Here is a 27297-nt window from a genome sequence, read left to right as displayed (position 1 = left end):
AGAATTGGGGGAATCAATTTTTAGTCACATTTCTCTAGTAAAATCTACTGTGTTCCTTAGAAAAATGTATTAAAATTGCAAATCTGCAAAAAAAAAGAAATTTTGAAATTTCACCTACACTTTGTTTTAATTCCTGTGAAACACCTAAAGGGTTAACAAACTTCCAAAATGCTGTTTTGAATACTGTGAGGGGTGCAGTTTTTGAAATGGCATCATTTATGGGGGTGTCTCACATACAAGTCCCTCAAAGTCACATCAGAACTGAACTGGTCCCTAAAAAAATCAGTGTTTGAAATTTTCTTGAAAATTTGAGAATTTGCTATTCATATTTTAAGCCTCCTAGTGTCCAAAAAAATTAAAAGGAGGTTGAAATAATGATGGAAACATAAAGTAGACATATGGTCTATGTTAGTTATTAACTATTTTGAGTGGTATGATTATTTGTCTCACAAGCAGAAAATGTAACATTTTGAAAATCGCTAAATTTTCCATTTTTTTACGACATTTTGGTATTTTTCACAAAAAAACACAGACTGTATCGACCAAAATTTACCACTAACTTGAAGTACAATGTGTCACGAGAAAACAATCTCAAAATCACTGGGATAAGTAAAAGCAAAAAAAAGTTATACCCACTTAAGTGATACATGTCAGATTTGAAAAAAATGGCTCGGTCAGGAAGGCAAAAACTGGCTGCGTCAGGAAGGGGTTAAAAGGTTCTGGATACAAATGAAAAATGACGCTATGGCCCACCTTCTCAATTTTTTACCTTTGACACCAGAGTGGACAATACCTCTGGAATCGAAATATACTAAGAGCAGCAAAAAACTACAACTTATTATCGCTGCAGCTGCGAACAAGGCCATTCTCCAACACTGGATTCTTCCCAACACTCCAAGTTTATCTCTTTTCCAGGAAAAATTGTTTTGTCCTTTTCAAAATGGATTGGCTAGAAGCCTCCCTTCATAATGAAGCCAGGGTAAAAAAATGTTTTTGAATTATGGGAGAGCTATCGGCCACACACAATCAAATTAAAACCTGCTTCCAACACATGGGTTGAGGAGTCTAAAGTGTAATCTGAGGGTGAGCCCATTCAGGTGTAATTGTTATGATTTGTATGGGTTCTAAACTACTCCATTGGAGGACTGAGATCCCCCCTCTCTTTTTTTTATTTATTTACTTATTCTTTTGTTGCTTATAATACTGTTTGCTGTTCAAATTATGTTGTTAACTGAATTTAATTTATATTATGCTGATTTGTATTCTTCTTTTTAATGGTTATCATCAATGGACATTTGTTTATTTGCCATTTTCGTTTTGATTTGTACCAATGTCTGAGTACATTCTGTATACCTAAGATGCAGATGTAGGCAGCTTTAGGAATAAATGCAGCACATTTTTTAAAATGTGACAGAGTAATGACTACATCTGTGCACCAGCTAGGTGGCATGGAAAATGTCAACTATTGGTAGATCTCAAGGACATATTTGGCCACTACTGACCTAAATGAATGACCCAAACATGGATAAAATACTTCATTTTAAATGTACATAATTTCCCTATGGAAAAGTCAAGTATAGATCTTACGTATTTATGTAGAAACTAAACTAAAGTTAATGAACCATTTAGAAGACACTAAGGGGGAAATTTACTAAAGGAAATGTGTAAAAAATAGGTGTAAAAATAGGTGTATTTGTATCCAGAAATACACTTATTTTTGACATTTTCTATCCCGAAAATACGGCAATTCGTATTGATGTAATACGAATTGCCGTATTTTCGGGATAGAAAATGTCAAAAATAAGTGTATTTCTGGATACAAATACACCTATTTTTACACCTATTTTTTACACATTTCCTTTAGTAAATTTCCCCCTAAAGCTCACTTTGTTTCATACCTTCATTTGGCAGGGTGGGTTCAGGAGTTGCAGAGTCATTTCTGGATGCCACTTTCACAGCTACTGAACTTGAAGCTGTACTACACCTATAATAAATGAAGAGTATTGTAAAATCATTGCACTGCATTGTGACCTCATTTAACTTCAAAAGTACACTCAGCATCAAAAGTAACATGTTTAACCATATGGTAACCCATAAAACCATTGAAATACTAAACACATAATACATAAGAAATTACAATACTTTTTAGGAAATACTGAACTTTTACGGCAAAATGTATTAATGTAATAGGTCATAATAGGTGGTCCTACACATAAATTTTTGTTCGACAACTTGATTCAGGACAGACTGAAAAGAGTTTCACTACTCTAGAAATGTAGCTGAGAAAAGGGGTCACAGAGACAGATATTTCACAAAGGGACTAGAAGGGAGAATAAGTAAATGACATAACAACAGAAGATTACGTCTTTACTATATTTAATTAGCAATTATTACATTTCCAACATTTAAAACTTGAGTCCAAAGCATTGTCCATTCTTTTAGATTTAACACTGTATATTTTGTGTCTCAATTCTGTAACTGTAGCCTGAATCTGACCCATATGGAGACTGAATAAAATGTAATACAGCTGTAATGATATAATCAGATATGTGCAGAGGTGTAGCTAGGTGACATGGTGCCTGAAGCAAAAAATACTCTCTTTTGTTTGGGGGCACGCTTAAACAGAAACCTTACAGTTATATAGGAATTTTTTATATGTACTTTAAGATATAACTTTTATTACATTTATCATAAAAAACTTTTCAGACAAACTGACAAACTACATAAAACATATAAGATTAGTGCATAAAATAGGTATCGTTCTGATATCAATGTTCAGAGCCCACAATGGGTTCTAACGTTGAGGGCAATCTTCTAATTGATTATATATGCACCTGTAATTTTACTCTATAGAGAAGTAAAGACAAACTGACACAGAACCCATATTATGCAGCTGTTACATTTTTATGGCCATTTCCCTGCAGTGGTTATAACGCACAATAATCCTTATGGCTACATGCATTTTAAATATGGTTTCTTGTGGCCACCTTTGGGTCATTAGGTCGACAGTCAAAAGATCGACCACTATTGGTTCACAGTCAAAAGGTTTACACATAAAAAAGGTCAACATGGTTAAAAGGTTGACACATGCCTCTTTGATACTTGGAGTGAGGAGTGTGAGGCAGCCACTCCCACGGCAGAAACATCCGTGCAGGAGAAGTCTGGCATGAGTATCCGCACGCGGGTCTTGACTTCCGGCAGCGTGTTGTGAGGTGGCGGTGCTGCTAGCAGCAGCACGGCAGTACAGTGTCAGACATTGTCGGCAGACGCTGGCCGGAGTACAGACCACTGACCTACGGAGTGCTCAGACACCTGGCGGGGAGCAGTCCTCCAGCCCTGCGAGCAGTATGCTTCCAGTAGCGGGCATCTGTGGAGCTGTAGTAAAGCCTTTAAAGACCGCAAGACAGAAATGAGGAGGAAGCAGGAGTGTGCCTATAGGGTATGAGCAGCGCCAGCGGGGGTGAGTGGGACTGCTATATACAGTGACAGTGCTAATACAAGAATAGTGTCATCCTAAAGGGTGTGCACACAGGCTTTGTTATACAGAAGCCGGTCTGTGGATGGCATATTGGTCCTGGCATTAGGGGAAAGTACTAAGGACTGTTTTTTGCAGTAAGGAGTGCAGCGTTCTTCCACCAGGTCAATTGACCTGTCCTGCACAGTTAACCTCTCTTTATAAAATCAGCATGGGTTGAACTAGATGGACGCAAGTCTTTATTCAGTCTCACCTACTATGTAACTATGTAAAAGTTAAATCTGGCAACACCAGTAGAAGTTTGTGGTTTATTTGTGGAAAATACCCAACCAGTGTTATAAAAATCTGCCTGTAATCCTGCTACCAGTTGGATTACCCAGTGTGCTAGCTGTGAGCAATCTGTATTGACTTTGAGGCCCATATGATGGCTTTGTAAGCCACCTGCTGTAGCAGCTTGCAGGTTGGTATTACACCCGGGCATTTCTAGACACTCTGGTAATAAGTCCTGTTGTGTGGACCCTGTGCAAAAATATTACGAGTCATAGTTTGCTTGTGAAGTATCGGTGGCCGCACGTTTGGAAAAATATGCCAGATCTCAAGCTGGCAATACCCCTCAAACCACCCCAGCAAAAGGGTCTAACCCCGCTGCCATCCCAGATACCACTTTGCAGCAGATACTGGATGCCATCAGCAATAGCGAAACACGGCTGCTGGAAAAGATAAATGATCTCCAGGCTGATATACTGTAGGTCAGATTAAACAAGGCGCAGCGGCCAAATATATCTCAACACCTAATGCGGAGTCACATACACAACCAACAAATACAGATGGAGACACACTGGCGCTTATGAAATGAAATAGTACTTCCCTTGGGATGTATAGTACTTAACTCGATCCTTGATGGATAGATTTAATGGATCCTCATAGCTGAAATTCTCATGTGAATGCATACATGGAAGAAAAAAGTACATAAACAGAATTGGTGAAGTATGTCCAAATGGGTCCTTCTATCTTTTCACAAGTGTTTATTAGATGTGGGGAATGTGCTGGTTGTCCCTTCACCCGATGGGATCAGAAGGTAAAAGTGCGTACCTGACTTACATTAAATGTGGGTATGGGAAAGCCTATCAAGGTATCTTCAAGTACAATCGTACCCCAACTCACAGTATGCAGGTAGGGGACTTTCATATAAAGGTATCTTTTATCACCAACGAATATAGGGTGCGTACCCCAACGGGTGTGGTATGGGGCTCCGACAGTCGGGATCCCGACGGTCATTAGCCCGACATCGGGATCCCGACTGCCCATACTCAGACAGCATGGCGAGCGCAAAAAAGCCCATTGCGGGCACGGTGGCTCGCTGTGCAAGCCACCTATTCTATTCTCCCTCTATGGGGGTCGTGGACCCCTACGAGGGAAAATAGTTTTGACAGTCGGGATCCCGACGTCGGGTAAATGACTGTCGCGATCCCAACTGTCGGGAACGCGTCCGGCACTCACCCCAATTCACTCATAAAAATGGATAGATGTCCCCGTAAAAGGTATATTTTTTGAGACCACACGATGGAGTTTAAAAAGCAGTCTTTTTAATACACTTAATCTCTCCAACAGACAGGATAAAACATGGAATAAAAATAAAGGAATCATGAGGATTTTACAATGGCCTCCAGACTTTGGATAGGGCAGATGAAAAAACACAGTCTACAACCTGGGGTGGTGTCCGGAATCGCATCCCAGGTGTGTCTGAAAAAGAGCCACAGTCTGTCAATCTGGATCCAGAGTTTCCTCCTTTCTCTGCTTTCCTACACGTTTCGACCCTTCCTGGGTCTTTATCAAGGTGTGCAGAGTGCTAAAGGGCATCAGTTTATATACCCTATTAACAGGAAGCTATTCTGCTTCCTACTTCCGGTTTCCACAGAGGTACATATTCAATATAAAACATATAACACATGTAAAAACCTATTTCATATAAACACTATAAAGCCACCCATATTGGTCCTAAAAGGGGGTGGAATGTGTGAGTATCTTAACCTAAAGTAGTGGAACGCAAACTGGTAGATAACTGCGCTCCACCCTCCAGGATGTGTCCGTGCCAGAATTACCTGTGGAGTAACGCTGCTTATATGTGGAACACAGGCATTTTAATATATCTGCGTCCACTTAACAACTGGAATTTCGGACAGCATAAATTTAAATAAAGTGCAATATGCTAATTACAATGGGCGGCTTTAAAGTGCAACGATTATATACACTGACCGTATTGATAGGTAAAATTCATAAATCTCACAATTTCATGGGACATATAAAATGACATTACATAGAACAATTACATAATTTCCAAAAGGTTATTTTAACAAACCTTTATTTTAAAAAACAGTTATTTTAAAAAAACAAACAAAACAAAAAGGACTGTATATTAATTCACTTTGGTACACAAGATGTACTGAAAAGAGAAAGAGAATACATTGGCTTCAAAACATAAACAATACAGTCTTTTATATATTCATCACAGAAACCATTTTAACTCAGAATCGCTATTGTGTCCACCAGGGGACAGCGATTTGAAGTAAAAAATATATTGCATCTCTAATTTAGCTCATTTGCTTGCAATGTCCTTATCCCTTAAATCTAAAGGTACAGTTTTTAACCCCCAAAAAACTTTTATACTGTATGTAAGGGTGAGCAATTGTGTTTATCTTCAAAAGTGGGCTGAAAGCGCATGAGTCTCAACTCCTTTTCTAATGTCCCGTATATGTTCCACAATGCGGGTTTTTAATGGCCGTGAGGTTCTACCTATGTAGAATTTATCACAGGAGCATATAATGGTATATATCACATTTTGGCTCTTACATGTGATAAAGTTGTTCATTTTGGCCATTTTACCATTAATATTGAGTTTGGTGGTTTTATTTTTGTCGCTGTTGATCTGTCTACATGGTAGGCAAAGCCCACATCTATAAAAGCCGATGGATCTAATACTTCCAGGCCGTCCCTCCGGCTTCAATCTACTGGATGTAAGTTTGGTATTTAGATTGGGTGCTCTCTTATAAATGCATACCGGTTTGTCCTGAATTAAATCTTTAAGTATCGGATCTTTTTAAAAAAGAGGCCAATGTTTTCTAATTGACTTTTCTATCTCTTTATGTTTACAGTTATACCCTGTAACAAAGGCAAACTCAAAATTCTTCCCATCCTTTTTTAAAGGTTTTACACTGGGTTTTAAAAGATCATTACGGTTCATTTCCTTGATTGTTTGTACAGTTAAATCCAATTGATATGTTTCATACCCACATCCAATTGATCTGTTTCATACCATACTCTCCTGCATTTCATTTGCCTATATTTAAAAAAATTCTGGCTCCGTACAATTTCTCTTTAATCATTTAAGTTGCCCATTAGGTATCGACTTTAACCAGTTTTTATGATGGCAACTGGTCACCTGTATGTACGTGACGGAATCTGTGGGTTTGATAAAAAATTTTGTGTGTATCACATTTTGTATATATATATATATATATATATATATATATATATATATATATATATATATATATATATATATATATATATTATTTGTAGAACGGTCCGGCACTCCCTCTTGGTAGGCAACTGCCCCGGTGCCTGTCTCGGCAATCAATGTAGTAGAAGAAAAAGACTGGCACTCGTAGGTCTTTTAAAAGTTGTATTAAACAAACAGTGGAACAACCAACGTTTCGGGGCTGCGCCCCTTTGTCAAGGTGTGTGTGAATACACACTGTGATATCCAAAAAATTCACAGTATCTTTAATCTTTTCGTAACTGAGTTTGATATTCTGATTATTGCTATTTAAAAAGGTGCAGAACTGTTCAAGTTTAATGTCATCTCCACGCCAAATGAAAAAAATATATTGTCAATGTATCTGACGTAGGACACAAGGTTCGCCCCATACTCTGCATTGGTCCAGATGGTATTAGACTCCCACTCCCCTATAAAGAGGTTAGTGTAGCTAGGGGCGAACCTTGTGCCCATTGCTGTTCCTGTATTTTGTATGTAAAATTCATCCTTAAATAGGAAAAAATAGTTTTTTAAGATGAACATGATCCCCTCTAAAATAATGGTACTTGTGTAATATCTGGGCGCCCGATTATTTGATTGGGATGCGGATTACTTAAAATTTATATTTTTGTGCCTTTGGCTTGAGTTGATTTTATATAGTGTGGCGAGCCCGAAGCGTGGCGAGCACAGCGAGCACCACAAGGGGCCGCGTATTACTTTACATGTATTCCGCGTCCCTTCGCGGGGCTCGCCACGCTGCGCTCGCCACATTATCTAAAATCAACTCCACACCGACGTGGATGGTGGGGGTATGAAAAGGTTGGAGGATGCATACTGCCGCCGCTCGCAACGCTCCGGGTTGGCGTTGATAGTGGGTGTGGCGTGGGGGTGCTTTTAACATTGTAAGCACCCATTACGGTGCTTATACAATTAATAATATCATAGGGGGGCCATTTAACATTGAAAACACCCATTAGGGTGCTTATACAATTTTAAATCGTATACCATTGTATATGGCATACAATGCGATAGTATACAATATAAAATTGTAAACATCAGCTGCCATCTCATCATATCGCATACCATCGTATGGCTTATGGTATGCGATGCGATGGGCGCCGTGCTAGGAAACAAGTACCAAAGTCGATACCTAGTGGGCAACTTAAAGGATTAAAAAAAAATTGTACAGAGACAGAAATTTTTTAAATACAGGCAAATGAAATGCAGGAGAGATTCCAGGCCTGTGGGTATGAAACAGATTTGGATTTAACTGTACAAACAATCAAGGAAATGAACCGTAATGATCTTTTAAAACCCAGTGTAAAATCTTTAAAAAAGGATGGGAAGAATTTGGAGTTTGCCTTTGTTACAGGGTATAATTGTAAACATAAAGAGATATAAAAGTCAATTAGAAAATATTGGCCTCTTTTAAAAAAAGATTCAATACTTAAAGATTTAATTCTGGACAAACCAGTATGCATTTATAAGAGATCACCCAATCTAAAGACCAAACCTACATACAGTAGATTGAAGCCGGAGGGACAGCCTGGAAGTATTAGATCCATCAGCTTTTATAGATGTGGGCTTTGCCTACCATGTAGACAGATCAAGAGCGACAAAAATAAAACCACCGAACTCAATATTAATGGTAAAATGGCCAAAATTTACAACTTTATCACATGTAATAGCCAAAATGTGATATATACCATTATATGCTCCTGTGATAAATTCTACATAGGTAGAACCTCACGGCCATTAAAAACCCGCATTGCGGAACATATACGGAACATTAGAAAAGGAGTTGAGACTCATGAGCTTTCAGCGCACTTTAAAGATAAACACAATTGCTCACCCTTACATATAAAAGTTTTTTGGGGGTTAAAAACTGTACCTTTAGATTTAAGGGATAAGGACATTGCGAGCAAATTAGCTAAATTACAGATGGAATACATTTTTTACTTCAAAACGCTATCCCCTGGGTGACACAATAGCGATTTTGAGTTAAAGTGGTTTCTGTGATGAATATATAAAAGACTGTATCGTTTAGGTTTTGAAGCCAATGTTTTCTCTTTCTCTTTTCAGTACATCTTGTGGACCAAAATGAATTAATATACAGTACATAGAGTCCTTTTTGTTTTGTTTGATTTTTTAAAATAACCGTTTGGAAATCATGTAATTGTTCTATGTAATGTCATTTTATATATCCCATGAAATTGTGAGATTTATGAATTTTACCTAAGTTTCAATACGGTCAGTGTATATAATCATTGCACTTTAAAGCCGCCTATTATAATTAGCACATTGCACTTTATTTAAATTTATGCTGTCCGAAATTCCAGTTGTTAAATGGAATGCAGATATATTAAAATTCCTGTGTTCCACATATAAGCAGCGCTACTCCACAGGTAATTCCGGAACGGACACATCCTGGAAGGTGGAACGCAGTTATCTATCAGTTTGCGTTCCACACCTCCGAGTCGCTGCGGAAACAAATGGTGCATAAAGGAAGTTCCGGTCCGGCGATAGCCGGTGGAACACGGAAGTAAGTATAGTGGAATGCATGCCGCGAAATTGGCTTATGCGTTCCACTACTTTAGGTTAAGATACTCACACATTCCACTCCATTTCAGGACCAATATGGGCGGCTTTATAGTGTTTATATGAAATAGGTATTTACATATGTTATATATTTTATATTGAATATGTACCTCTATGGAAACCAGAAGTAGGAAGCAGAATAACTTCCTGTTAATATGGTATATAAACTGATGTCCTTTAGCACTCTGCACACCTTGATAAAGATCCAGTAAGGGTCGAAACGCGTATGCGAGCAGAGAAAGTAGGAAACTCTGGATCCAGATTGACAGACTGTGGCTCTTTGTCAGACACACCTGGGATGCGATTCCGGACACCACCCCAGGTTGTAGACTGTGTTTTTTCATCTGCCCTATCCAAAGTCTGGAGGCCATTATAATATTCTCACGATTCCTTTATTTTTATTCCATGTTTTATCCTGTCTGTTGGAGAGTTAAAGTGTATTAAAAAGACTGCTTTTGAAACTCCATTGTGTGGTCTCAAAAAATATACCTTTACGGGGACATCTATCCATGTTTACTAGTGAGTTGGCGTACACACCCTATATTCGTTGGTGATAAAAGATACCTTAATATGAAAGTCCCTTACCTGCATACTGTGAGTTGGGGTACGATTGTACTTAAAGATACCTTGATAGGCTTCCCCATACCCACATTTAATGTGAGTCAGGTACGCACTTTTACCTTCTGATCCCATCGGGTGAAGGGACAACCAGCACATTCACCACATCTAATAAACACGGGTGAAAAGATAGAAGGACCCATTTGGACATACTTGTATGTATGCATTCACATGAGAATTTCATCTATGAGGATCCATTAAATCTATCCGTCAAGGATCGAATTAAGTACTATACATTCCAAGGGAAGTACTATTTCATTTCATAAGCGCCAGTGTGTCTCCATCTGTATTTGTTGGTTTTCTAGGCTAGAGAACAATAAAATGATGCGCTCAGTGGAAGATATGGCGGGTCAGATTTGTGATATTAAGTTTAAACTATCTGATGTTGAAGGCAGATTACTGGAGAATGGCTGGATAAAAGGGCTCCAGATAAATGTCAGCTAGCTCCTTAAAAATTTTGTATGATCAATATGTTCTTAAATATGCCGGGGGGACTGGCTCTTTAGGGTAACGTGGCCTTGGGGATAAAGGCTTCAAAAATATTTAGATAGTTATTTTCTGTATTTCTCTCTTTTTTTTTTGGGGGGGGGGGGGGGGGGACCTCAGGTATGCCTAGGGAGGGATGGTGTACAGGTTGGAGTGTGGGGGGTTTATGTATTTTATTTACTTTTGTATGTATGTATATTTCTTTTGGTACTTGTGTAGTTTCACGGCGCCAGCTCTACGCTACGCTATGTTTGAATCCTGGCAGCTGTACGCCCAATGGCTGCCTTACTTCTCTAAGCTACTTTATCAGTGTAGCGCCGGCAGCAGCGCTACGCTAAGTTTGTTTGAAGCTACGTTATAAGCGTTGTCCAACGGCTGCCTTACTGCTGTAGTTAATTTGAAGCTACGTTATCAGCGTAGCTCATAGGCTGCCTTACTTGTGTAGTTTCACGGCGGCAGCTCAAACTACGGCGGCAGGTTATTGTGGCAGGTTATTGTGGCACTTGTAGTTCCACAGAGAAACAGACAGCCCGGCAAACCACTAACAAAAGGCGCGTCTAAAATTTAGATGCTCTAGTGTCTAAATTTAGATGTTCTGCAAACCGCTAACAACGGTGCTTCTAAATTTAGACGCTAGAGCGTCTAAATTTTTGGCGGGTATAGGGGTGCAGCAGTATTCCAAAAAAGACAAAGACCAAAAAAATGTGAAAAACACTAGTAAACCTGTCGACAATGACACTTGTCGACGTAACAGCTGTGGACCTTGTTTATTCCACTATCCATGCCAGTCCGAAGCGTGGCGAGCACATCGAGTACTGCAAGGGGACCCGGTATGCTTCCTACCGACCTTTTCATACCCCCACTATGCACGTTGGCGTGGAGTTGATCGCGGAGCTCGCTGTGCTCACCACGCTTTGGGCTCAGTGGCTCATTGCGCTTGCCACACTTTATAAGATCAACTCCACGCTGACGTGGATAGTGGGGGTATGAAAAGGCCGGTAGGAAACGTACCACGTGCGTACGCTCACTACGTTTCAGGCTGGCATGGATGGTGGGGGTGTTTCAGGAACACATTCACACCTGCCATATCATACATCTAGCTAGTAATGACTACATGTGTTAACTAGTAACTGGTTTTTAGTTAAGATTAAGAAAAAGAATCAAGGAAAAATTATCAAATGACAATACAATGAACAAGAAGAAGAAAAAAAGACACAAAAAAAAAAATTATGCAAGGAAAAAAGGTAAGGAAACCTGCGCTAACATCAATGGATGGATACAATTGTGGGTATAACAAAGAAATTTATTGGTACAATATACAATGAGTCTGGCAGGATGGGGGGTGATCGCAGTTAACGTCACTGTGATCAGGGTAATGTCCAGAGCTCAGGGTACTACCGCTTCACCCAGTGGTGTCTGCGGTCTATTCCCCAGATTGTAAGTGGATGCGGTCCCGCACAAATGTCCAAACATGCACTTCAGTTGTCCGTTGCACAGTGGAGGTGGCGTAAGGGGGGCGGAGATGGAATTCAGCACAAAAGTCTTATAGGTCTTGGCAAGTGCTGCCTTGGCACCAGGGGCTGGCGTCCCTAGCACCCCCGGTGGTGCACTGACACACTTACCTGATACCTTCCGGCTTTTAACCCTGTAGACGTCCCTCGGTGTAGTTCAAACGTACGTCCCGTGTGGATGTGTGCAACATGCGGCGTTGCTGGAAATAGTTGTAGTTCCTTCCGTGTCTCTACAAACGCCGGTGGTACACACTCCCCGGGGCCGCTGGAAAACGGGCAGCGGGAGTGTTGTGTCGGCGGAAAGACACGCGCTCAAACTCTCAGAGGAGAGGAGACTTTTGTGAGATGTGCTGGTGCAGCTCCAACGCGTATCGACCCGCTGGGTCTTCTTCAGGAAGCAATGATGATTGTAGTTCATGGATTGGGGAGGGTATTTCACCTCTATTGGAAGTCAGGTGACGAGTGCTTGGCGGCCATGATGGTTGAGGGCAAAGTGCCCGTACAGTATTTTGTGCGGTTGTTTTGGATGAAGGGGGGATATTGCGGGTGGGAGCATGTGTGGTGATGATTGTTTCACCTCATAAGGATAGCAGGTTGGTGTGGTTACTGGTTTATTAATAACGCTAGTGATTCTACTCACAGGAGCTGGTGAGTATGTGAATGGTAGCGGCCATCTTTGACTGGGGCTATTTGCCCTTACTATGGAGAAAAAAAAAAGGGTGTGGGAAAAAAAGGAGCTTACTAGAGTAAGCTAATGGATCTGACTTCGTTGTCGATGTTCAGTCCTCTGGGGGTCAGTGTTTTCAGTATATACATCCATTTTAATTCTTCTTTATTGATTGTCTTAATATAGTCCCCACCCCTCCAGTTTTTTTTGACTAATTTGATCCCTATCACGTCTAGACCGTCAGGGTTGCTGTCATGTTTTTCTTTGAAATGTTGGGATAAACTATGTGTCTCTTTACCTTTAATGATGTTACGTATGTGCTCTGCTGTTCTGGTTTTAAGTTTTCTGATCGTTCTGCCTACATATTGGAGACCACACGGGCAGCTGGCCAAATATATCACTCCCGTGTGGTTGCAGGATATGTGGTCTGTGATCTTGTGGAATTCTCCTGTTGTGTTGGATTTGAATTCTTCACGTCTTTTGGTTGATCTGTGGCCTTTAATGCAGTATTTACATGTCCCGCAATAATAGAACCCTTTCTGTTCTGTATTTGTCTGTGTATTTTTGATATGGTTATGTGTGAGTTGTTGTTTGAGGTCTGTCCCTTTTCTGTATGTGATTCTGGGTCTTTGTGTTAGTATGTCGTTTAATGTTTCGTCTTGGAGAAGGATATGCCAATGTTTGTTTAAGATTTTTTGTATTTGCCTATTGTCCTTGTTGTATTGTGTAATGAATGAAAGCTTGTGTTTGTTGTCTGTCTCTATTGTTTTGTTTTTATATTCAAGTAAGAGGTCCCTATTCATCAGTTCTACTTTATTGTAGGCCTCTTTGATGTTTTCTTGTTTGTACCCTTTTTCCAGGAATTGTTTGCTCATGTGTTCTGCTTGTGTGTGGTAATCTTCAATATCGGTGCAGTTACGTCTCACTCTCTGGAACTGGCTGAGGGGTATGCTCATCAGCCAGTTTGGATGGTGGCTACTGGTGGAAAGTATGTAGCTGTTTACGTCTACCGGTTTCTGATAAATTTTGGTGTTCAGCTGTTGATTTTTAATGAAAATGGTTAAGTCCAAGAAATTTACCTCCGTTTTACTGTACTGTGTGGTGAAGAATAGGTTATTGTCATTTGTGTTAAGTTTGTCTGTGAAGGTTCTGAGGCTATCTTTGTTGCCTCGCCAGATGAAAATGATGTCGTCTATGTAGCGACGCCAGAGTACTAGATTCTCCCCGAGCTCCCCTTTGGACCAGATGTTAGTGTCCTCCCATGTGCTCATAAAGAGATTGGCGAAGCTCGGGGCGAATCTAGTACCCATGGCGGTACCTGTCGTCTGTCTGTAGTATTTGTCGTCATACCAGAAGTAGTTGTGTTCTAAGATGTGTTTTATACAGTCACGGATGAATTGTATCTGTTCTGGTGGTATTGTATTGTCTTGTTGTAACTGGTATTGTATGGCATCTAGACCTTGGTTGTGCCCTATGACGGAGTAAAGTGATGTAATATCACTTGTGCATAACCAGAATTGTTCTTCCCATGTTATTTCTTTCAGTGTTCTGAGGATGTCTGTGGTGTCCTTGATGTATGATTGCTGTTGTTGTACGTATGGTTGGAGAAATCTGTCGATGTATTGTGAAAGATTTGATGTAAGTGAATTGATCCCTGATATTATCGGTCGGCCCGGTGGTTTGTGTGTGTCTTTGTGTATTTTTGGAAGATAGTAAAAAACTGGAATGGTAGGATTATTGTTGTCAATGAATTGGTGTTCTTTATCTGTTAGGATGCCTAAATCGTATCCTCTGCTGAGGAGGGTTTTGAGTTCTTGTTGGTACATCTGTGTTGGGTTTGTATGTAGTATCTCGTATGTGTTTTTGTCTGACAAAATCCGGTTGCATTCTAGGTTGTAGTCTGATGTGTCCAGAAGTACTATACCCCCCCCCTTATCTGCTGGTTTGATTGTAATCTGGCTGTTCTCTTTTAGTTCTTTGAGTGTTTCGCGTTCTGTTTTAGTTAGGTTCAGTGGTGTTTTGTGTTCTAATTTGAGGTTTTCTATGTCATTGGTGACTAATGTTTCGAAAGTGTCCACTAAGTGGCCTCGCATGTGTTGTGGGTAAAATTTTGACTTGGGTTTAAGTTCTGAGTGTTTGTATGGGTCTGGAGTTGTGTCTTTTTTTTGGTGGTGTGGAAGTGGTTTATTGTAGTATTTGGCTAGTGACAATTTCCTGGTGAATTTATGTAGGTCTATGTATGTCTGGAATTTATTAAGTCTGGCTGTGGGAGCGAATTTAAGTCCTTTTTCTAGGAGGGTAGTGTGTCTTGTTTCAAGCTGCATGGAGCTGAGGTTGAAAATTCCAGTTTTGTCTGTTTTGTCTGTCTTTTTGTCTTGTCTGCTTTGTGAGTCTTGTTTCTTTTTGTTAGATCTCCCTCCCCTACAACCTCGTCTAGTGTGGCTAGCTTGCGTTTGTTTGCCCGTACCTTTGCAAACAAACGCAAGCTAGCCACACTAGACGAGGTTGTAGGGGAGGGAGATCTAACAAAAAGAAACAAGACTCACAAAGCAGACAAGACAAAAAGACAGACAAAACAGACAAAACTGGAATTTTCAACCTCAGCTCCATGCAGCTTGAAACAAGACACACTACCCTCCTAGAAAAAGGACTTAAATTCGCTCCCACAGCCAGACTTAATAAATTCCAGACATACATAGACCTACATAAATTCACCAGGAAATTGTCACTAGCCAAATACTACAATAAACCACTTCCACACCACCAAAAAAAAGACACAACTCCAGACCCATACAAACACTCAGAACTTAAACCTAAGTCAAAATTTTACCCACAACACATGCGAGGCCACTTAGTGGACACTTTCGAAACATTAGTCACCAATGACATAGAAAACCTCAAATTAGAACACAAAACACCACTGAACCTAACTAAAACAGAACGCGAAACACTCAAAGAACTAAAAGAGAACAGCCAGATTACAATCAAACCAGCAGATAAGGGGGGGGGGGTATAGTACTTCTGGACACATCAGACTACAACCTAGAATGCAACCGGATTTTGTCAGACAAAAACACATACGAGATACTACATACAAACCCAACACAGATGTACCAACAAGAACTCAAAACCCTCCTCAGCAGAGGATACGATTTAGGCATCCTAACAGATAAAGAACACCAATTCATTGACAACAATAATCCTACCATTCCAGTTTTTTACTATCTTCCAAAAATACACAAAGACACACACAAACCACCGGGCCGACCGATAATATCAGGGATCAATTCACTTACATCAAATCTTTCACAATACATCGACAGATTTCTCCAACCATACGTACAACAACAGCAATCATACATCAAGGACACCACAGACATCCTCAGAACACTGAAAGAAATAACATGGGAAGAACAATTCTGGTTATGCACAAGTGATATTACATCACTTTACTCCGTCATAGGGCACAACCAAGGTCTAGATGCCATACAATACCAGTTACAACAAGACAATACAATACCACCAGAACAGATACAATTCATCCGTGACTGTATAAAACACATCTTAGAACACAACTACTTCTGGTATGACGACAAATACTACAGACAGACGACAGGTACCGCCATGGGTACTAGATTCGCCCCGAGCTTCGCCAATCTCTTTATGAGCACATGGGAGGACACTAACATCTGGTCCAAAGGGGAGCTCGGGGAGAATCTAGTACTCTGGCGTCGCTACATAGACGACATCATTTTCATCTGGCGAGGCAACGAAGATAGCCTCAGAACCTTCACAGACAAACTTAACACAAATGACAATAACCTATTCTTCACCACACAGTACAGTAAAATGGAGGTAAATTTCTTGGACTTAACCATTTTCATTAAAAATCAACAGCTGAACACCAAAATTTATCAGAAACCGGTAGACGTAAACAGCTACATACTTTCCACCAGTAGCCACCATCCAAACTGGCTGATGAGCATACCCCTCAGCCAGTTCCAGAGAGTGAGACGTAACTGCACCGATATTGAAGATTACCACACACAAGCAGAACACATGAGCAAACAATTCCTGGAAAAAGGGTACAAACAAGAAAACATCAAAGAGGCCTACAATAAAGTAGAACTGATGAATAGGGACCTCTTACTTGAATATAAAAACAAAACAATAGAGACAGACAACAAACACAAGCTTTCATTCATTACACAATACAACAAGGACAATAGGCAAATACAAAAAATCTTAAACAAACATTGGCATATCCTTCTCCAAGACGAAACATTAAACGACATACTAACACAAAGACCCAGAATCACATACAGAAAAGGGACAGACCTCAAACAACAACTCACACATAACCATATCAAAAATACACAGACAAATACAGAACAGAAAGGGTTCTATTATTGCGGGACATGTAAATACTGCATTAAAGGCCACAGATCAACCAAAAGACGTGAAGAATTCAAATCCAACACAACAGGAGAATTCCACAAGATCACAGACCACATATCCTGCAACCACACGGGAGTGATATATTTGGCCAGCTGCCCGTGTGGTCTCCAATATGTAGGCAGAACGATCAGAAAACTTAAAACCAGAACAGCAGAGCACATACGTAACATCATTAAAGGTAAAGAGACACATAGTTTATCCCAACATTTCAAAGAAAAACATGACAGCAACCCTGACGGTCTAGACGTGATAGGGATCAAATTAGTCAAAAAAAACTGGAGGGGTGGGGACTATATTAAGACAATCAATAAAGAAGAATTAAAATGGATGTATATACTGAAAACACTGACCCCCAGAGGACTGAACATCGACAACGAAGTCAGATCCATTAGCTTACTCTAGTAAGCTCCTTTTTTTCCCACACCCTTTTTTTTTTCTCCATAGTAAGGGCAAATAGCCCCAGTCAAAGATGGCCGCTACCATTCACATACTCACCAGCTCCTGTGAGTAGAATCACTAGCGTTATTAATAAACCAGTAACCACACCAACCTGCTATCCTTATGAGGTGAAACAATCATCACCACACATGCTCCCACCCGCAATATCCCCCCTTCATCCAAAACAACCGCACAAAATACTGTATGGGCACTTTGCCCTCAACCATCATGGCCGCCAAGCACTCGTCACCTGACTTCCAATAGAGGTGAAATACCCTCCCCAATCCATGAACTACAATCATCATTGCTTCCTGAAGAAGACCCAGCGGGTCGATACGCGTTGGAGCTGCACCAGCACATCTCACAAAAGTCTCCTCTCCTCTGAGAGTTTGAGCGCGTGTCTTTCCGCCGACACAACACTCCCGCTGCCCGTTTTCCAGCGGCCCCGGGGAGTGTGTACCACCGGCGTTTGTAGAGACACGGAAGGAACTACAACTATTTCCAGCAACGCCGCATGTTGCACACATCCACACGGGACGTACGTTTGAACTACACCGAGGGAAGTCTACAGGGTTAAAAGCCGGAAGGTATCAGGTAAGTGTGTCAGTGCACCACCGGGGGTGCTAGGGACGCCAGCCCCTGGTGCCACGGCAGCACTTGCCAAGACCTATAAGACTTTTGTGCTGAATTCCATCTCCGCCCCCCTTACGCCACCTCCACTGTGCAACGGACAACTGAAGTGCATGTTTGGACATTTGTGCGGGACCGCATCCACTTACAATCTGGGGAATAGACCGCAGACACCACTGGGTGAAGCGGTAGTACCCTGAGCTCTGGACATTACCCTGATCACAGTGACATTAACTGCGATCACCCCCCATCCTGCCAGACTCATTGTATATTTTACCAATAAATTTCTTTGTTATACCCACAATTGTATCCATCCATTGATGTTAGCGCAGGTTTCCTTACCTTTTTTCCTTGCATATCACTAGGAGGGGGCCTCCCTTCATTTGGGTTACCTGCAGCTGCACTAGTACACATAAATCAGAGCGCCAGTCCCACTTTCTTGTTCTGCTAAAAAAAAAAATTAGAAAAAGTAATTCCTCGGAAACTACACTGGCAGAAACAGCAGCCGAAGTCGACGCAGTTGTCTCTGCCTGAGGGAGCAGGGTCAGCGAGTGCAGGATGCGCTGAAAGGGGTCTTCTGCACCAAGGGTCTTCCTCCAGATAAACTCCTGCAAGTAGGAGTCCAGCTGATGGCGCGCAGTGCCCCCTTGGTGCTTATTGGGCCACTTGCAGGAACCCCACGGCCTCTCAATGTTCTGGGTGTGAACCCCACTCTCCAGATTCACGAAGTGGTACCGGTGGTTCACCCTGGCGTGGTGGTACCCAGCATGCTCCAGCTGCTCCATCTTGTAGTTCCGCCAGCAGTCGGCATAAATTGTGGTCTCCGGTTGCACGTGCCTTTCGATGGCAGCCATGATGGTGCTGGCATCACATCTCTCGACTGCCATTATGAAGTACTTTCCGGTCTCCCTAAAGATGCCCCTGAAGATATACTGTTGGGGCAGCATGTGATCAACATGGCTTTTCCGTTTGGTGAACAGGCTCTTGTCCACTTCAACAATGGTGCCTGGGTCGCCAATAGGCCGATGAGGCTGCGACAGGAGGTCGACGGTGCAGGCCTCCCGCATCAAGTTATTATAGAATATGGTCTTCTTCTGCGAGATGGCCAGGTGTTGCTCGCAGAAGCGGATGCTCGTCAGCACCTCTGCCCAGCAGAAGATGAATCTGATCAGGGTGACAAAGGTCAGATGCGACCCTCTGAACCACTGCGCAGCCCTGACACTGACCTTCTTTCTGCAGCTGTGGATATGGCAGCGCCACATCCGCTCCCTGACACTCAGCCTCATAGGGTTTCCATTGGGGCAGGTCTGGGTGTCAGCCAGGAATTTGTGGCTCTGCAGAAATGCCACAGACTCCTCCTCCGTCTGTGGCAGGTTAAACAGTGTCAGCTTTTCAGCAGCCATGACTGAAATATGTCTGACTCTCAGGGAATCTAACAGCTGACTGACTACGCTAACTGCGTACCACTCAATGTACCAGCTGACTGACTACACTACACTGTCCGCGGGAACACTACGCTGCATCTGACAGGGACACTGGCTACGCTAAGTGGCCGCGTGAACACGCTTCGCTAACTAACTGCCGCACAAACGACTGGCTACGCTGACTAAGCTGATCGACAGCACGCTATTTATGACTGACTACGCTAGTCGTGGGAACACTACGCCGTTTTGACAGGGACGCTTACGCAACTACAGGGACGCTTACGCAACTACAGGGACGCTACGTTATAGTCGCGGGAACACTACGCCGGTTTTGACAGGGACGCTTACGCGACTCCAGGGACGCTATGTTATCAGCATAGCTAACCCGATTCTGAAAGGGACGCTACGCTAACTATGTAACTGGCGCCGTGAAACTACACAAGTACGTTTTTTTTCTTATTTTGTGTGTTGGACAGTGAGGCACCTGAATGAAGGAATAATGCTAATTGTGAGTAGTGCCGGGAGTATGGTATATGTTAAAATCTTTGCATTATAAATGATTCGTATACTAACATGAAAATGCACCCCCAGTGTTAACGCCACCCCCACTATCAACGCCAACCCGAGGGGCGGTGGTACGTGTCCTCCGACCTTTTCATACCCCCACTATCCACGTCGCCATGGAGTTGATTTTATATAGTGTGGCGAGCCCAAAGCGTGTCAAGCGCCGCGAAGGGACGCGGAATACATGTGAAGTAATCCGCGGGCTCGCCACGCTTCGGGCTCGGTGGCTCGCTGCGCTCGCCACACTATATAAAATAGACTCCACGCCGACGTGGATAGTGGGGGTATGAAAAGGTCGGAGGACGCGTAACGCTGCCCCTCCTGGGCTCGCTGCGCTCGCCACACTTCGTGTTGGCGTTGATAGTGGGGGTGGCGTTAAAAATGGGGGTGCATTTAACATAGCAATCACCCATCAGGGTGGCTGTACAATTAAAAATTGGGTCTGGGGGTGCATTTAATATATTAATCACCCATCAGGGTGTCTGTACAATTAAAAATCGGGTCAGATCGCATCGCATAAGATAAAAATCGTGGGCGCCGTGCTAGGAAACAAGTACCAAAAAATTTTAAAAAAAAACATGTCGACATTTTGACTGTCAACCTACCCCCATGTCGACCTATTGACCCTGTCAACCTATCCCATGTCTACCTAGGCTTATGTCGACCTAAATGCATGTCGACCTAATGGTGTTGACCTTATGACTGTCGAACAACATGCTGGTGACCTAATGATCCATACCCGATGTAACAATACACAAGATGACACCCAAGTAATATAGCAAAATGACTGTGGAATGAAAAAATGCACAAGAGATGGTAACAAAATGAGAATACAAAGAATATAAGGCTGAACTCTGCTGACTTATCTGAGATGGTGTAAAACAGCAGGGGTGTTTGAACCTGTACAGGTAGCTGTACGACACATGTGAGAAAGAGAGGCTCCCCGAGCAAAGGCTCAAGAAGTACTGACCGACCTAATAGAATATGCCGACACCACCGTGAGGACCTGTTGCTCAGCATGTGTATACGCCTCACGAATGATAAGACAGAGCCAATGAGCCAACGTCTGTTTGGACGCTAGCTAGCTGAAGATAAGGCCAGCAACATGACCATCTTCCAAGTTAAAAATGTTAAATTCATGGACTCTAGAGGTTCAAAGACGTCTGGTTGCAGAAAAGATAAGACGAGGGACAAGTGCCAAAGCTCTGTCTGAGATACCAAAGGAGGTTTCAACCGAAGAACCCCCTTCAGGAACGTCTGGACCTCAGGGATCAAATCCAGCCTGCGATGAAAAAAAATACAGATCTGCACTTTTAAGGAGCCTAACCATAGGTCCCCTGTCAAGTCTGATTGTAAGAATTCCAATAGTCTAGAAAGGTTGAACACCACTTTTAGCAACCTCCGGGATTCGCTCCAGTGGACATACGCTTTCCAAATACGATGATAATGCATAGAAGTGACCTCCTTCTGTGCCTTCATCATTGTTGGAATAACCGCAGGTGGGATACCTCGGACCTTGTTGTAGGAGGTCATGTGTGAGTGGAAGGTGCCACGGTACATCTGCGAGAAGGCGGTGGATGTTCTAGTACCACGTTTGCCTCAGCCAATCTGGTGCTATTAAAATTACTGAAACAGACTCTCTTTTTATCCATTTGAGTACTTGGAAGAAGAGGGAATGGAAGGAACAAGTATATTAGATCGTAGTTGCTGGATCCAGCAACCTGGCACAGTATATTGAAAGCTTGTGTTTAAGTCTGGACACCCTTAGATCTATCTGAGGCATCCCCTAATGAAGGGTAAGCTGGTAAAAGACCTCTGGGTTGAGTGCCCATTCTCCCGGGTGAAAGTCCTGGCAGCTAAGGAAATATGCTTCTCAGTTCTCTACTCCCGGGATGGAAATTGCAGAGAAACTGGATGCGACACTGCCCACAACAGGATCGGACGAATCTCCATCATAGCCTTCTGACTTATGGTTCCTCCCCGACGATTGATATAAGCAACCACCGTTGCATTGACCAACTGTAAAGTGATGGCCTGCACGCATCTTCAAGGGGAACGAGAATACTAAGTGAGAAGTTTGGAAGCTTCATCAGCAACTATTTCAACTAGCACAGGGGGCAGTGAACCTAATAAGAATGAAGAAATCTGCTCCCCCAACCTAGAGGTATTGTCTCTGCAGGCAAATGGAACAGGAAGCCTGTCCACTGCAACAGAAGATAATGCCTATAAAAACGGAATAGATATAGGCAGAAAGATGAACATAGCTATCACCAGGAGAAGCACAAACAAAACTTTAAGAGCTATGTGTGCAAATGCTAGGAGCTTAGGAAATAAAATCCCAGAAATAATTGCGATAATGACAAGGGATGAACTGGATATTGTGGCTATTACAGTCATGGTACAATGAAATTCATGACTGGAACTTAGTTTTACCAGGATATAGTTTATTTAGGAACGACAGAATGAGAAGAATCAGAGGAGGGGTTGCAATATATGTGAAAAAAGCATAGACTTCCTTAATTCAAAGTATTGAAGAAAAAACTGAGGCCCTTTGGGTGACCATAGAAACAGGAGAGAAGGGGAGTCTTCGTATAGGGGTGATCTATAGACCACCAGTTCAGGAAGAGAAACTTGACAAGAGCCTATTGCAGGACATCAATAAAATGGTATTTAAAGGAGAGGTGATAATCATGGGAGACTTTAATCTACCTGATGTAAACTGGGAGCTGCCTGTTGCAAGTTCCACCAGAAGTAGGGACATTCTGAATTCCTTGCAAGGAGCATCCCTCCAGCAATTGGTGAAGGAGCCCACTCTTAAGCATGCAATATTAGACTTAATACTTACAAATGGTGACAGAATATTTTATGTAAATGTGGGTGAAAACCTGGGATCCAGTGATCCAGTATGGTTCAAAATAAAGACAGAGGCCGACTCATCGCACACAATCAGTGTATTATATATTATGCACACATAAATAATAAATGTATGTAACAGCAGTTGGATCGGTAATCTCCCGTCTAGATTCTGTTTCAGTTCCCTATGGAACAAGTATCATACCAACTCACTTTAAAACAAGCAGCAGCACTCAGAGGCTGGTGGTTAAGCATTTACTGTTTATATACTGTATCGCACACATACTGCCAATGTTTGCGGCACACATGTTCCTTGCAGAAAGGCCACACCCCATGCAATGAAGCCTTGCCCCTTTTTGCGTGCAAGTCTTTGGCATGCGCAATTTTATTTCTTTAAAAAATCAGACATTTGAAGTCCACTCATTCCCAAATTTCTAGTTTCGCCTATGGTCAGAACTAAACTACAGAGGAGGAAAGGGATTTGGAGTCACAATTTTAGATTACTTTAAGGCAAGTAAGCAACGTAACAAAGCAATGAGGAAGGCAAGTCAGATATTCAGTTGCATAGGGAGAGGAATCAGTAGCAGAAATAAAAAAAACAATAATGCCACGGTATAGGTCATTGATATGGTGCCATGGGCTGCGACCACAGCAGTCATTGTCATTCATGTTCTGTGGGGGTTTATATGTACTCACCGGATCAGCACTCCAGGTTTTGGCTAATCAACTTTGCCTTGTTTCCATGCATACCTTAGTTTTTGGGTGTGGCTGCCTCCTAAGCCACTTGGTATATACTGTAGGTATGCTCTCAGCATTCAGAACCTGCTAGTTATATTCCTGTGATAATCTTAGTATATTCCTTGTTTCTGGTGTTCTATGTTCCCAGAGATTCTCAGCGTTCCAGCAAAATCCTGTCTGAGATTACTCCAGCGTTCAGGGTATTCCAGTCTGTGTTTCTAAGACCTCAGTGCAGCAGCTGTTTCAGAGAACCATTGCCTTCAGTCAGTCAGATCCTGCCTGTGTCAGAGAACCATTGTCTCCAGTCTGTCAGAACCTGCCTGTGTCAGAGAACCATTGTATCTGGTCTGTGTCCAGCTTCTGCGAATACCCGCAGCTTCCCCACACATTGTGGTGGAAATCGCACCCTTCATTTCTATCTGTCCTTGGTATTCTCACAGCACCACCTGGAGCCATAGCTCTTGTCCTGAGAGTCATGGAAGAGGTTAGGGTGCAGGCCTAATTGCATGCCGAATTGTCTAGTGTAGCTTTCTTGTTTGTTTAGTCTCCCAGCAGATACCAGAGGCATTGGTCTAACCTGGCGATGGTGCCGCTTAGGCGGTTAGGTTGTAAACCTATCCACAATACCCTGGTTATAGTTTTGTGTATACAGTAGCAACGGATTCGCATTATAGCGGTAAAGGCTGCAAATCCTGTACTCTAATTTAATGTATTCCAATCCATACTCTAATTTATGTTCATGTGCAGAGCCTAGTTATCTTTTGTTATTTAGTCATTTTATCCTCTTACTGGTACCCTGACTTGGTTGGGACTTTAGTGTCACCGCGAAGACCAGGTGGCATCTGAGTACAGGGTGGAGCTAGTCTGCCCTGGAAGGCGGCTATTAGTGGTAAAGTCTAAGACCAGTGCAAGTGCCAGCCGGCTAAGGGTATAGTGAGAGAGTCAGGGTCAGGCTCAGATGCTGCTGTGGCTTCACCACCTCGGCCACAGAAGCACAAATCAGGCTGTAATCAACATTTTGCAGACCTGCCAGTCACAGCAAGGATTAACCCCAAGTTCATCCTAGATTATCATAACATTATAACCGGCCATAAAACAGAGGGGTTGCTGAAAAAGTCTTGCCTTGTTTAAACCTGCAGTATTGGGGGCGTGGCCTGGCGTGAGGACTGAGCAGACGTGTCCCGTCTGAGCTCCCGCATCCCGTAGCTTCTAAGAGGGTTTTCCACATCTACCCTCTCTCTCCCCACCATCCCCTAGTTGCCTGACAAGACCCGGAGAGCAGCGGTCACGCTGCGTGTGAGCTCCGGTGCCGGTGAGAGCTTCCGGAGGCGCCGGAGCCTGCGGCCTAGTGTTGAGGCCGAAGCCTCAACAAATTTCCAGACCGTGTGATGCGGTCCGTCGCGGGACCAGGGGTGGAGAGCTCGGCGGCATGTGCTTCGGCCCCGGACGGACTCCGGTGCCTGCAGATCCCGGCAGGAATAGGCCTGAGCCCGGCCTACATTTGCTGAGGGACGTGGACCGTCGCGGGACCGGAAGTGGGGGACTCAGCGGAGATGCTTCGACCCCGAGGGCATTCCTGAGCCTGTTGATCCCTGTGGGCGATAGACCTATACCCGCTGCTCCCACAGACAGCCCCGGGGAGCCTTGGAGGAGGAGGTGGACCGAAATAGTGCAGCAACAATCTGTGGGTTCCAGATGTGAGTAAGTACCCCACAGGGGTCTCTCAGCTTATCTACAACTGTGCAAACCTAATTGGTGGAGTACTTGCCCGAACTTTAGCATCACACAATATATAGACTTCTGCCTGCATACTTTAGTGCTGTACAGTCTGGGAGAACCCTTTACTCTGGCCTGGGCCCAGGCCATCTTCCTTGAGTGTGGACACGCTGCAGTTCCATGTTAAGTCCCAACACCTGAACTACTCATTGGCCTGCCAGGGCATCTGATTTGCTGTTGCAACCCCTACTTCGATATTTCAATATCCCTACCGGCACAGGCGAGTTCTGTCTATTTTATGAGCCTTCAATACACTCCTCTCCCATACTTCATTAAAATGTAGCTGCCGGACCTTATAAGCCATCTCTAGCAACTGCCCGCTCCCTCCGGGAATTCCAGGAATCAATGGACTAACATCATATGAGTGCCTTTTCAACTGTCTAAGCATTCACCTGCAGCAAATGTCTTCCTTTTTTTGTGCATTTTCAGAGCCTCTAGTTGATACCATTCAAGTCTACGTGCCCTCTCATCATTATGCCTTCCAAAAAACATAAGGCGGTGGGGTCTGTCTCTCAAGTTCCCTTCTTTAAGCCCTCCCTTAAACGCTCGACAGGAGGTGACACATCTGCTCTACATGCCTCAACTTCGTCTGAGGCTCCCCAACAGCTGTCCTCTCCGGACCCTCCCTCGTCTCAACCCCCCTCAATCCAACCTCGGTTGGACGATTTGGAGGCTCTAACAGTGGGCACTTTAAAACTCCTGTTTCATCAATTTAAAGACGAGGTTGCCTCCGAATTTCGTTCTATGTTTCAAACATGCCAAAAATCCATCGAGGATTTGGGGGAACGTACAGGCCATCTAGAAACCAAGATGGGGGAGGTGGTAGATTCCCACACGCCTTAATTGACTCTCATGACACCCTGGAGGGGGAAGTGGTGGCCTTGAGGGAGAAGGTTGCTGACCTGGAGGATCGCTCCCGTAGAAACAACCTAAAATTAAGAGAAGTTCCAGAGTCCGTTTCCAACAGTAGCCTCCACGACTTCACTGTTGATATCTTCAAAAAACTACTTCCCTCTGCCTCTTCCCAAGATCTGCTTTTGGACCGAATTCATCGCTTACCAAGGCCTAGATCTGCTCCTGTGGGAGCTCCAAGGGTCGTTTTGATGAGTCCATTTTTACCACATCAAGGAGGCTCTATTAAAGGCGGCCAGACCTTCTTCTGATACAGCAGACTCTTTAGGTTCCTTACAACTTTTCGGTGACCTTTCTCAGTTTACACTTGCCAAGAGACGCTCTCTTCTCCCAATCAGAACTGCTCTCCGCAAGGCTGCTGTTCCATATAGGTGGGGGTACCCAACTAAACTGGTCTCCAGAGAAGGCTCTACGATCGTCATTTCAAACGTTGAGGAAGGCCAGAAATTACTCACGAAGTGGAACCTAACAGACCACTCCAACTCTTCTTCTCCAACCTGCCGACTCCAGCCGGACTGGTCGGTGGCTGAGAAGCACTACTAGAATCGCTGATGGGTGGTGGCAGTGGACTCCATATACTATTTCCAGGTTCTTTATTGTTTAGTCTGCAGTTT

At 43.0% G+C, this 27297-nt stretch overlaps 1 protein-coding gene across 3 annotated transcripts in view; it reads right to left on the bottom strand.

The window, feature by feature from the left end:
- Positions 1 to 27297, bottom strand: part of DCAF6 (DDB1 and CUL4 associated factor 6) — a 345809-nt gene that overhangs the window by 91473 nt on the left and 227039 nt on the right. For all 3 annotated transcript variants that reach the window (XM_083173172.1, XM_083173173.1, XM_083173174.1), the window contains one exon: positions 1899 to 1984. In XM_083173172.1, coding sequence (XP_083029298.1) covers positions 1899 to 1984 — 86 coding nt within the window. The remainder of the gene's footprint in view (positions 1 to 1898; positions 1985 to 27297) is intronic.

Source organism: Crinia signifera, chromosome 2 (genome assembly GCF_055691185.1).
Source record: "Crinia signifera chromosome 2, ASM5569118v1, whole genome shotgun sequence".
In the NCBI taxonomy this organism is placed as follows: domain Eukaryota; kingdom Metazoa; phylum Chordata; class Amphibia; order Anura; family Myobatrachidae; genus Crinia; species Crinia signifera.
This window is presented reverse-complemented; position numbering and strand designations above follow the sequence as displayed.